Source organism: Hippopotamus amphibius, chromosome 2 (assembly GCF_030028045.1).
Source record: "Hippopotamus amphibius kiboko isolate mHipAmp2 chromosome 2, mHipAmp2.hap2, whole genome shotgun sequence".
Classification (NCBI taxonomy): Eukaryota; Metazoa; Chordata; class Mammalia; order Artiodactyla; family Hippopotamidae; genus Hippopotamus; species Hippopotamus amphibius.
This window is the reverse complement of record NC_080187.1, coordinates 24,942,324-24,955,554: the sequence shown is the minus strand read 5'-3', so window position 1 is coordinate 24,955,554 and position 13,231 is coordinate 24,942,324. Positions and strand designations below refer to the sequence as shown.

The 13,231-nt window shown below is 44.7% G+C and overlaps 1 protein-coding gene across 5 annotated transcripts in view; it reads right to left on the bottom strand.

Moving 5' to 3' along the window:
* Positions 1-13,231, bottom strand: part of EPB41L4B (erythrocyte membrane protein band 4.1 like 4B) — a 131,784-nt gene that overhangs the window by 72,906 nt on the left and 45,647 nt on the right. For all 5 annotated transcript variants that reach the window (XM_057720890.1, XM_057720892.1, XM_057720894.1 and 2 more), the window contains exons 3-7: positions 9,741-9,783; positions 8,809-8,887; positions 7,483-7,527; positions 5,604-5,656; positions 800-920 (exon numbers count right to left, since the gene is read on the bottom strand). In XM_057720890.1, the coding sequence (XP_057576873.1) occupies positions 800-920; positions 5,604-5,656; positions 7,483-7,527; positions 8,809-8,887; positions 9,741-9,783 (341 nt within the window). The remainder of the gene's footprint in view (positions 1-799; positions 921-5,603; positions 5,657-7,482; positions 7,528-8,808; positions 8,888-9,740; positions 9,784-13,231) is intronic.

The window sequence follows — 13,231 nt, the reverse complement described above, 5'->3', positions numbered from 1 at the left end:
AGGGAGAAGAGCGGGCTGGGGCATGTGATGGGTGTGGCAAGCGTCTACAGCCACCCGTTTCTCCGCTATTTCAATGGGATACAAGAATGTGCTGATGTCACCTTTTATTTTCAAAAGTGTTGTAATGCCTGTGGGACAATGGGAAATCAGGCTAAGTTTCTGAGTCCAAGAGTGACTGGGCACAGGCACTGTTTGGGGAAGACGGGCTGGGCAGGAGGAGAGGCGGCCCTGGTAGTCCAGGCATAAAACTGCTAGACTAAGGTGACTACGGGGGAAAAGAGGACAAGGCAGGAGATGAATGGCAGGGTTGGACTTAGCTGTGGTGACCACGTGTCCTGAAATATAACACTGTACAACACATGGTCTCGAATATGAATGTCCCCTTAAGGGACCACCGGGCACATTTCTAAAGGGTGTGCCCTAGCAGTTCAGGCTGTGGACAGAGCCCCAGGTGTGCAGACTGGATGGATCAAGGCACCACCCCCTTGCCTTGTTTACAAGGCCGGGATAGCAGTGGCGTCCCTGGCTATGCGGTGAGCAAATCAGGACCAGGCCCTGTACTTCAGAGAAAGGAACAGGAGTATGGTTTGGTTTTTACTGTACATCTCTGGAAAGAGAGATGTCCTGTGGGCCTTTGGAAAAACAGGACTGAAGCACAGGAAGGAAAGAAGTAAAGGGCTGGAGCTGCAATTTTACAGTCATCCACAGAGCCATTCTACCAGCAGTTAAAAGAGTCTCAGAAATGCTTATAAATGACCAAATGCATATACTGGAATGCTAGATGGTAGCATCGAGGTACCTGCACTCTTTCCATCTCTGGAAGATATCAAATTCCATCGCTTCTGTCTGACTTGGAATGAACCGAAACTCAGACACAAGCTCTGGTGTGTGTTCTGGAAGCTCGCACTCCCCAAGCTCAGCTGCAGGTTTCAAAAAAGGAGAAAACAGGAGCCAGTGAATGCTTTCTGTTCCTGCAGCACCAGGGGTCCAAAGGCGCTTTGCCGACTATACCCCTCAGGTATGACCAACTCCCTCCTTTCAGGAGGATTTAACTCCCACTCGGTCCCCACGTGCACATTCAGAATCCCCACGACTCACTCCAATGTGCTCCCCACTGGGCCACACACCATCATCTCAGTTGTGACTGTCTCTCCCCCGATTATTTCTCCGGCCCAGGAAGACCCTGATTACATTTCCCCCACAAAATTGTAGTGCCCGAATTTGCAATAAAAGGCAATTGCAGGGAAGGGGGACCCGCCCAGAAACAGCCAGGTAACCAGGCTCTCTTAAAAGGTGGGTCCCAGCAGCACTCCACAGCCTGCGGTGCTGGAGAGGACCCATCAGGACCCGTCAAGAAATTCAGTTTAGGCAGAATCCAGGGGAGGGGGGGAGGATCTGTCAGGAGGGAGAGGGAAGGCGTGAGGAGGGAGGGAGGAGGGGGTGAGAGGGCTGCAGCCCGAAGCTGGGAGGGAGCCGGCTGTGCAGAAAGAAGCACCAGCCACGCTGGTGATCCCAGCAAAAAGCCCAAAGCCGCGGCTCGGGCCTGGCTCTTGCCAAGTGGCCCACGGAAGGCAGGGCCTTCCTCCAGGACACGAATGAGAAAGTCTACTCTCTCCACTCCTCCCACCCTTGCTCCACAGGAGGCAGACCCCAGAAGGAAAAGCAAGCCTCCAGGCGTTCCTCTACACCTTGTTTGCTATGAACTCTAATTACCTCTAATACCTTGCGGCACAAAGTGTGGTCTGCAGACCAGCATGGGCATCACCCGGGAGCCTGCGCACCATGCACAATCTCAGGCCCCACCCTGGACCTGCTGGAGCAAACCTGCCTTCCATCAGATGCCCAGGAGGGCGGTGCACACGTCACTTTGAAAGGCACTGATCTACAACAGTGGTTTTCAAGCGTGAGCACACATCAGAATTGGCCTGGAGGGCTTGATGGAACACACATCGCTGGGCCCCATCCCCAGAGGCTCTGAATCCATAGGTCTGGAATAAGGCCTGAAAACCTGCATTTCTAACAAGTTCCCAGGTGATGCAGTATGTTCCCAGGTGATGCAGTATGTTCCCAGGGAACATACTTTGAGAACCACTGCTTAACATAACAGCTCACCAACCAGCCAGCACATGACCAAACACCCCTAGTTGACAGCAACTCTCTATGTACCCAGCAGCCCTTTCCACTGGCTTCTGAGCCCCAATCCCAGAGCCCACCTTTCAGGAGAGGGACTCCAGCTGGCTTGCAGGAGAAGAGGCTAAAACATCCCTGTTCACACAGAGGAAGCAGCAATACCAAACTCAGAGGGGAGGTGGGAGGACTGCAGGGGACAGCGTCTGACACAGGGTGGGGACCTAGTGAGTGTCTCCTTACTTGACCACAGCCCCTCATCTGTAGCTCTCAGCTGGACAGCACCCCTAAGACCACCAGGTGGTCTGGGTCAGGGTGTGCGGCTGCTTGGTACCTTGGGCAAAGTCACAAATGAAGATTCTGCTCTACACATATTTGTCCAGAAAAGGTGAGGGATGGGGGCCATGGCTGACCTCTGAGCAAGACGTCACCCTGAGGCTAGGGACCTGGCAAGGCTAGAGGGGCAGTCTGGGAAGAGATCTCCTTGATATGGACCACCCTGTACCCAAGGGCCAAAGTGAGTCCTGTGTTTACTGGTGTGTTTGGACGAGACTGGATTAACTCTGCCTCTGACATCATCAAGCACGGGAGGGAGAAGCCAATGACAAGGTCCCCTCAAGACCAGGTCAGGGGGATGGTACCCCTCCTCACCACTGCTGGACTAAACAGGCCCGAGTGACACCCATCCTGAGGTACCATGTTGCCTGCCTTCCAAAAACCTGCCAGCACGCTCCGTCTTTGAACTCTGCAGCCAGGGCCCCTGCTATGGAGGGTGTGGGGCGTGGTGGAAACAGCTCAGAGGCAGGAGGGCTTGACTCCCAACACGGCCGTATACTACCTGTGTGACCTGGACAAGTCACTTAACTGCCCTGGGTCTCTGATGCCTTATCCACAAAACGGAAACTTACAAAGATGAAACAAGATCATGGACACAAAACAAATGACCGTCGCATTCTTCCTTTGCCTTCTTTTTCTTTGTGCCTGAATTAATTTCCAAATGAACCATAAACTTAGTTCTCAAAGAGCAGAGCCTCCAAGCAGGGCCCCTGCTTCACAACTCTGGAGGCATTAATTCACTGCAGCAAGATGTGTTCAAGGCTCAAGCATGGGAAGAATTACACAACCTTTCACTTTTCAAAACCCCCAGAGGCTCTCTAGCGATCTTTATAGTCCGAGGCAAACTGGCTTCATTGTGGCTGAACTAGAAGCATTTACTGATGGGCTGGGGGAGGAGGGGGCACAGAGGGACAACGTGACAAGACCTTCCCCATGTCTGGGTCTAAATCTTCAGTGTTTTTCTTTGTACCTGACATAATGATTGCATCTTAAATTACACTAATGTTGTGGTTCCAAATCAGATGGGTAATTTCTCCAAGAAGGGCTCACGTGACAGATGGTATTCTTGTCTGCCTCGGCTGCAGGGCAAGGCAAATGGTTCTCCCAGAGCTGGGCTTTGTCAGTGTGCTGATGCCTTCCTCCCTTGCAGGGGCAGGGTGGTCATACGTGTGGCTCGTCCTCTAATCATTTAGGACACTGCCAATGGCAGTGTCCAGTGGACTGACGGCCCCAGCTCTGACATGAATGCTTTCATTCCATTAACTACACTCTGACACCTACCACTGGGACACCAAGCCTGACAGTACGCCCTCCCGGCAACTCAGAAACTCTAGGGTGGATGTGACTTGGCAAGCTGGTGAAATACAGATCGGTCAAAGTGGACAGTCCATTTCCAAGTTCCCCAAGCCACTGCACATCCTTATGGCACTTGCCATAAGGACCACTGTATCAGGAAAATACGGATGTGAAGCATTTAGCACTGTATTTGGCACAGACAGTTACCTCCACCACAAGTGCCTCCAGACCACATGGGGAGACTGCCCTTCAGCCAGAGTCCTTGGGGGGGCCTCTTCAATTTCACTCTGCACTTACTGAGCACCTATTATATGCCAAGTCCCCATTAGATAATAAGCACTAAAGGTGACTAAGGAATGGAAGTATCAGGGAATGGGAGTAACCCGGTCATTAAAAATCATCTTTATGAGTATAAACATGACAAAATATATGTACTAAAATTACCAAGCAGAAAAATCAGACAAAAAATTTGTATACAACTCTGATCAGAACTACATTTGTAAAACTCACTCATACTCATAGATAGAAACTCTGCTTCCCTGTGGGTAGGACGGTGGGTTACTTCCTTCCTTCTACTTGTCTGATTGTTGTCTTGATATTGTATAATAAGCCTGTACTGACTTTATAATTTGAAAAGACTTAGATCAACTTTTAAAACTTGGTAAATACAAAAGTTGGAAGCCAAATCTTATTATGGCGTTCAAAAATAATTAGTAATTATGAACGAATACATCGTAATTCACTAACCCACAGGAGCCAACGAACACCCTGATAAACGAGTCCACAACATACGGACTTCTATCCGAAGTGCTGATGAAATTCCTTATGTGCAGTTACACATTAGTCTCCTCTTAATTGGTGCTGCAGACTTCAGCGAGTGTTTCTTCTGCGTCTTAAACTAAAGCCCACCAGTGCATCACATGAATGCAACAGTCAACACTGACAGGCAGGTAAACCTCTTACCATGCGACTCCCACCCACATGCTGGTGAGCCCCTGTCAGTGCTTCCAGCCTGACTTGTCTGGTGGAGCCAGATCTGCACAGACTTAAGAAGCTGCCAGAGGCCCCACGGGCACCTCTCAGCCAAGAGACCCTGCACAGATGTCCCTCCACTGGAGCCCAGCTCATTTTCTAACCATTTCCTGTTGCCGTCACCCATCCTGGTAGCAGCCACGAGGCACCTCTGACTCCTCTTGTCCACACAGGTCCTTCTCCTTGTTCCGCTGATGCTGTTCTGGGGGCGGGGTGTTTAATCCTCAGCCTTAGTCAGTTTCGTTTTATTACAGCTACACCTCCTCACTGCACCCCCCAGTCCCAGTCTTGGTCTCGTTCCAGTCCCTTCTCCCCGTCACAGCCACTGTGGCCTTTCTAAAATGCACATCTGACCAGGCCTGCCTCCCACTCAAGAGCCTTCAAAGGTGCCATGCTGACAGTGCAAAGTTCATGCACTATAAATGGGGTCAAGGTCACCCACCTCTCCAGGTTTTTGAACCTCGCCCTCTGACACTACTCAACTGCTGGTGCCTCTCTGCACTTTTCTACTTTGTGCCTTGGATTCTCTGTTCATCTCCATTGACCCACCCCCGCCATGGGCCTTCCACTTCCAAGCCTCCTGCAGGTCTCTCTTCCTGAAGGAACCACGCTGTACTCTGTATATACACACGAAGTATGCGATCCTGCCACGTGGTGCTCTTGGGACCGAAAGCTACTTGGAGGCGGAGACTGTATCATGTTCATTTATACCCCCCAAAGCTGAGCACTGTGCTGGTACACAGGAGACCCTCATTTGTTGAAATGAAAAGCAACAACTTTAAAATGCTAATTACCACTAAGGAACAATGTACCTTGTAGGCAGAGAGCAGCTAATTCCACAGCTGTTTCATATGGACATTTCAATCTTGGGGGGGAAAAAAAGAAAGAAATTAACTCCAAATATGAACTTGAATATTCATAACTATACAAAATGTCACTAAAATAATTTTTCAGAAGGTAGTGATATTTAGATAACGATTTTTGTTCTTGGTGGTTCCTACTTTTGCTGTCTACATTAAAAAATGCAAACAAGCTGACTTAGGCTCCCTGTTTCCCAGAGTCAGTTCTCATCATATGGTAAAATAGCCCCATCTAGGTACAGCTTCTCTCAACTCTAACGGGCAATTTTACTGAATGTGGCAAGAATGGGGAAGTTTGGGAAATAGAATGAAAAGCCTTCACTTTGCCTTACTATTTTTAAACTTATTTTTATCTTGGTCTAGTACATGCACCTTTTCAAGCTGCCTTAAATCTTCTTTGAAACGAGGTCATAGTGGTAGAAATAAACAGACAACACATCTAAGATTGCCAGGACAGCTGGATACATTCAAGCAATTGAATAACTGAGGCATCGCCACAGAGACGTATTACTACACATCCAGTGATCTCATTCATACTTTATTACAAATTTAGCCAAAAAAATAATAATGACATACATCGGTACAGCACTTCATAGTTTTCAAAGCCTTTTCATGTATATATATTATCCAATTTGGTCCATGCATCGAGTGTGTCAATCCCTAGGATGGGTGTTGCCCGTGCTCCCCATCCCCCACCTCAGAGATGAGGAACTTGAGTGTTCAAGTGTCCTGCCCATGGCCGGCCAGCTGGTAGAGGCAATGCTGGGGCCAGAACACCACTCTGCTGTGAATGCAGTAAATCAGGCTGACGTGCACATATACCACAAAGTACTGTACAGATGCAAGGTGAAGCCATTAATATTTTTCCAGACCAAAGACAATCACTAGTTAAGAGGCTTTTAGTATGAGGAGCACAGTATGGAAAGAGAGAGAGAAATACACACACACTCTTATACACACACAATCAAAGATCTATATTGCATGGTTGAATAAGGCAAATGTATACACTGTACAATCTACTTGTTCGATAGGGTACATTCTACTAGGATTCTCACAGCGCATATTCTACAGAAAGTTTGCAAATTCGGGAATCACATTTTAAATCTCCTTCAGATGATATTCAAAATCAAAATGTATTCTTATCAATAACAGCAGGTATTACATTTTAGATTCAGTACATCTTAGTTTTTCATGTAACAGAAAACAGTCAATATGTCTGGTGAAAAGTGACACAACTATAAAAGTTATGACTGCTAAAATCTCATACCCTTAAAATACATACTGCCTGCGAAACAAACCGCTTCAGTGCCAACGCTTCTCGTGCTCAACAATCATTGTATAGCCAGAGGCTTAGTATTTAAAAACCATTTTTAGAAGAAAAGGAAATGAGATGAGATGTCTAAACCTCTTTATACTAGAATCAGACTATAACCTCTTTACATTATTTAAATGCCGATGGTGATGAGACTTTTGGATGATCCAAATACTTGTAAGTGTATACATACTAATAACGTATCTTGCTTGCAAATATGACAAAAGCCATTATGAATGGGGCAGTGATGTGATCAGGGAGAGAATTATTCCCAAATACACATCACATAAGGTATTAAATGCTCTTGGAAATGCTTCAAGCCATATAGTCATCATTTAAAATAAGATGATGATGACAGTGATACAAGTATTAGACTCACTTCACAATGCCTGGTGTACTTTTTTTGAATTTTGAAAAGGGAACAAGGGTAAAGAGTTAAAAAAAAAAAAAACAGTGAATTATTTAGAAAATACACTATGATCTATCTTGAGTTAAGAGTTAGAACAAAAACATACTTACTTTCCTGAAAGAATGTCATGCCTGAGTTGTAAAACAAACAGGTACCTGACAAACATATACAAAAGTCAACGGGGATAACTCTTCCCCAGCCGCTTCCAATCCCCAACCTCCCATCCCAAATCCCATCCCACACGCAGCCCAGAATTCTGCATTGTAAAAAGGGAGTCCAAATCAAATGAGAACTTGGGTGGAAGCATCTTCTCCTGAGTCTCCGGGAAGGTATCCCAGAACCTAGCTAGGAAGGCGAGCTCATGTAGGGAATTTGCAAGATACTTGGAGGATGGAACATGGCACACTGCACGGTCCAATGACGCCTCCATATGCCCTTGGGGCTCCAGGACACACACACACACACCCACCCACACAGGGCGCACACACAGCATGCAACATGTCTAATCCAACAGGCAGGGTGAAGCCACTGCATCGGGCCCTCAGTCAGCCCCACCAGCAGGTTCCAGAAAGGCTGCAGCTGATTGTATCAAAAAGTGTACAGATGACTGTAGTTAGCAACCGCTGGAGGCTTTTTTTCTGATGCAGTTTAACGGTAGGCTCTGTCTTTGAAAAACCAAAACACACGTGCGCACACACACGGACACACACACAGGAAATAGAAATCCTGGAATTGGACGGCAGCTGGTCACAGGGGTAACGGAAATGGGGAGAAAGGCAGCAAATAAGACAGGTGGAGTTCACCGAAGGAAAAGATTAGGCAAGTGTTCTTTTCACCAGGAGGATGTGGGCATCAGAGCCACGTACAGTGCTTTGTAAAAACCAAAGCTGCCCACGCTCCACTCCGTACCTACGGAATGAGAATCTTACACGCGAGAGTGGTCCCCAGGAATCTGATTCGTTCAAAAGCTTCCTGGGCGTTTCTGATCCACAAACCCTGGTTAAGAATCACTGGCTTTGATGATAGCTAGAAGCAGCACACTTCATAAAGGACTCTGAAGAGGAACACGAGGCTAATGTAATTTGTCTGAACTCTGAAAACAATGCACATGGCCACTCTCTGTGGAATGGATATAGGACAACGTGGGCGACCGAGACACAGGGGTGGTGGTAAAGGTTCTAGTACATTCCAGAGTGTTATTGCTTCTGACAGGTGCTCAACTACCATTAAAATGAGTCCAATCAAGCCAAGTGTGGGTTTTCAACAGAATACAGAGATAAGCATAGGCCAAGTGCTAATAACAGTTGCTCAGAATACAAAAACAGCAGACGGAAGCGGCGGCAAACCCACAGTTTAGAAGACCCATCAGTTATAAGTAAGGCGAGTACTATGGGGTTCGGGTGGGCGGAAGGATCTTCTTTTGCATCTTGTCCTACCTTGTAAACTCTTCACGAAGGTTGTTCGGTTCTGAAGAATAATATTTAACTCGAAAGTGCAAAGCATAAGCAGGTCCAACTAAGCATTTGGAGATGGAAGGGTGAAGAATTTTTTCCCCAGTTTTGAAGATCACAGAATGGACAAAAGGAAGAACATGTTAAATCTATTAACATATCTAACCACGACACTGGGAGGTAACATCAGAACATACGAAGCTAGTAAGTTCTTTTCGATCCTAGTTTGGAAAACTAAAATGGACTTTGGTGTTGACAAAGATAGTTTAGCTAGTAACCTCATTCTGGAAGAAAACCCTAATCATCTAGATGAATTACTAAGAGCTAACATTTTACTTTCACCCCTGATTGCTAAGATCCTCCAAAGTGATACTAACTTTTAACAAAATACTAAGTGAGCTAAAGGAAAGTAACACATGAGCAATCAAGTGTTCTGCAATCTAAAAATACTACAGTAAAAATACCTTAAAAGTATTAAATTAAGAAAAGTTATTCATACATAAACCACATTGAAGAAATGTGGTTACCATAACCATAAAATCAGAGAGCTGGACCAGACTGTCAAAGATCCCTCCTGCTCTCCCATTCTCTGAATCTACTTCATAACTCATGAGAAAATGAATGTCGCAGGTATAAAGTCATGTTTCTAAACAGCATATCTATCGATCCTCATTGGGAGAAGTGCCTGATTTCAAATGAGGCCACAGTCTGTTTTTTTAACATCTACTAAAAACTCTTACTCAAATTTTGAACTCTAACACTTAGCCAGCCTTAGGAAATTAAAATTCATCCTTAAAATTGAATCCATTTGAAAATGCTCCCAAGTTCTAATGAAAATGTAATATCTCAAAACATTGGCAAAGGAGTTTATTCTCTGATAAAAGAAGTAGGTAGTAGATTAAATTCTGCTTACTTACTTTTCATCTGCTTTTTTATAGGTTTGGAATGATCCAGCCAGTGCTGAAAGAAAAAAATGTTTTTTTAGAAACAGTTCATCAGGGGACTTCCCTGGTGGCACAGCGGTTAAGAATCTGCCTGACAATGCAGGGGACATGGGTTCGATCCCTGGGCTGGGAAGAGCCCACATGCTGCGGAGCAACTAAGCCTGTGCGCCACAACTACTGAGCCTGTGCTCTAGGGCCCATGTGCCACCACTACTGAAGTCCAGGCACCTAGAGCCCATGCTCCACAACCAGAGAAGCCACTGCAATGAGAAGCCCACGCACTGCAACAAAGAGTAGCCCTCACTCGCTACAACTAGAGAAAGCCTGCATGCAGCAGCGAAGACCCAATGCAGCCAACAAATACATTAAAAAAGAAAAAGAAAAAGAAATAGTTCATCAGTAAGATTATACAGTCACTCCCTCCCCTACAAATCTTAGTAATTTAAACCAGGGATGGGACCGGATCATGAGCTCTTAGGCTGGGGATTTGCAAATGGCTTGGGATGGTATAAAAATATCTGTTCTTCATGAAAAGATGCTCAACATCACTAATTATTAGACAAACAAATCAAAACCATAACATGGGTTAGAACAGTCATCATAAAGAAGTCTATAAATAATAAATGCTAAAGAGGATGTGGGAAAAGGGAACCTTCCCGCACTGTTGTTGGGAATGTAAATTGGAGCAGCCACTATGGAAAACAGTATGGAGGTTCCTTAAAAAGCTAAAAATAGAACTACCATATGACCCAGCAATCCTATTCCTGGGCATATACCCTGAGAAAACCATAATCCAAAAAGAAACATGTACCACAATGTTCACTGCAGCACTATTTACAATAGCCAGGACATGGAAGCAACCTAAATGTCCATCAACAGAGGAATGGATAAAGAAGATGTGGCACATATATACAATGGAATATTACTCAGCCATAAAAAGGAATGAAACTGAGTTATCTATAGTGAGGTGGATGGACCGAGAGTCTGTCATACAGAGCAAAGTAAGCCAGAAAGAGAAAAACAAATACCGTATGCTAATTCATATATATGGAATCTAAAAAAATGGCACTGATGAACCCAAAGACAGGGCAGCAATAAAGATGCAGATGTAGAGAACGGACCTGAGGACAAGGGGTGGGGGGTGAAGGGGAAGCTGGGACGAAGTGAGAGAGTAGCATTGACATATACACACTACCAAATGTAAAACAGATAGCTCGTAGGAAGCTGCTGCATAACACAGGCAGATCAACTCGATGACTGATGATGACTTAGATGGCTGGGAGGGGGAGGGTGGGAAGGAGTTGCAGGAAGGAGGGGATATGGGGATGTATCTATAAATACAGCTGATTCACTGTTGTACAGCAGAAACTGGCACAACAGTGTAAAGCAATTATACTCTAATAAAGAGCTTAAAAAAATTAAAAACAAAAACAAAAACAGAACTAAAAATAGAACCATCAATTCTACTCCTGGTTGTATATCCAAAAAAAAAGAAAACACTAATTTGAAAAGATACACGTATCCCAATGTTCATAGCAGCACTATTTATCATAGCCAAGCCAAGTGCCCATCAACAGATGACTGGTTTGAGGAAATGTGGTATACATATAATAGACTATCACTCAGCCATAAAAAATAATGAAATATTGCCATTTGCAGCAATACAGATGGACCTATAAATTATTAAACTAAGTGAAGTAAGTCACAGAAAGACAATTATATGATATCACTTATATATGGAATCTAAAAAATAATACAAATGAATCTATACACAAAATGGAAACAGACTCACAAAAACAGAAAACAAACTTATGGTTACCAAAGGGGGAAAGGGAGAGGGATAAATTAGGAATTTGGGATTAAACTCCACATGCAAACTACTATACATAATAACCTAGATAAGCAATAAGGATTTACTGTAAAGCACGGGGACTATATTCAATATCCTGTAACAATCTATAATGGAAAATAATCTGACTCTGCTGTATACCTGAAACTAACACAATATTATAAATCAACTCTACATCAATTTAAAAAAAAAATCTGTGCTTATGCACATTAAGAGCATTTTTCCCGGGGAGACAGCTTTTCAACAAGGTGCCTAAAATAACCTAAAACCCTCTACCTAACTGATCTATAAAGTGCCTTCTAGTCAGTGGAGCCACCAACTGCCTTTTCCGTCTGCGTTTCCTCAAGTTGCAACCAAGTCTCTGCTAATCTAGTAACGACAACAAGCCCCACCACCAAAAATCTCTGCTCACGCACAGGTCGTGTAACTCTGTCGCCCTAAAGTCTAAAATTAAAAACCGAAATTCATGATCCTTTAAATGACCCACACTGAAGATGGGAAAACAGGAGGGGATTTGCCTGAGATAATTCTGCTCCAGTCCATGAAGGCATTTCAATTTCCTCTGGTTTTCACCACCACTTCAGTCTCATCCATCCAAGGAAATTACAAAACCATCTCCCTCATATAAAAGTTCCTCTATAACATCCAAGTTGTTGACACTGTGGTCCTGAGGAGGCTCGGGAGCTTGACTCCCATGGAAAACAACACTTAGGAACAGGAAACTCTGAGCCTCTCCAGGTGAACATAAGCCTTGAAGGGCAGGGACCATCGCTTCATCATCTTTGAGTTTCCTGTGCCAAACACAGAGTGTGGCACCCGGCAGGCCCTTATTAGATTCTTGAGAAATAAATAAATGTTCAACACTTTTAAAAAAACGAGGCAAATAGGGACCTTCCCATCCCTTTACGTAAACCCCATACACGTGGAACATGGCTGTTAGAACAGCAGTTGGAACAACACAGCCCAGAGCGGGTTTCTCACTTAGCTATTCAGAATCAGAGCCCACTCCGCTGACTGTCAATATACTTGCAGAAGCAATCTAAACTGCACATTCTAATAATGAGAAAGGGCTGCACTAAGTGAGTACTGTGTACTCTGCTCCTCACCAAAGAGCCCATTATGACTGTGTGGGAGGAGGGGGACAAGGAAACACAAAAGCAAATAAGAGATGAATTATAACACAATAAGCTGTGAGCAGTGCAATGGGAGACCGTGGGCTTTGTCACCCCCACTCCCCGACTAGGCAATGGTGTGATAAAAGCCCCAGATCCCTGCAGCCGGATGCCTATCTCCAAGGCTCGTGGACAGGATGCTTTATCTCATTGTTAATAGCTTTGAATGGGAAATGACCTAAATGTCCATCAACAAAGAGATTAAAAAATGGCTCCTCCATATAATGAAATACTATTCAGCCTTTAAAACTGATTTAGGCCCATATTTATTGATGTGGCAAGAGATTCACAGCACAATGTGAGATGAAAAAAAAAAAAGCAGGTAGGAAGAATTTATAGAGGTTATTTCTGAATGTGGGACTGTGAATGACATTTGCTGTTTTTCTTTTTTACTTTTTCTGCATAGTTTTTTTCCCTTTTAATGGGAATATTATTTTCACGGG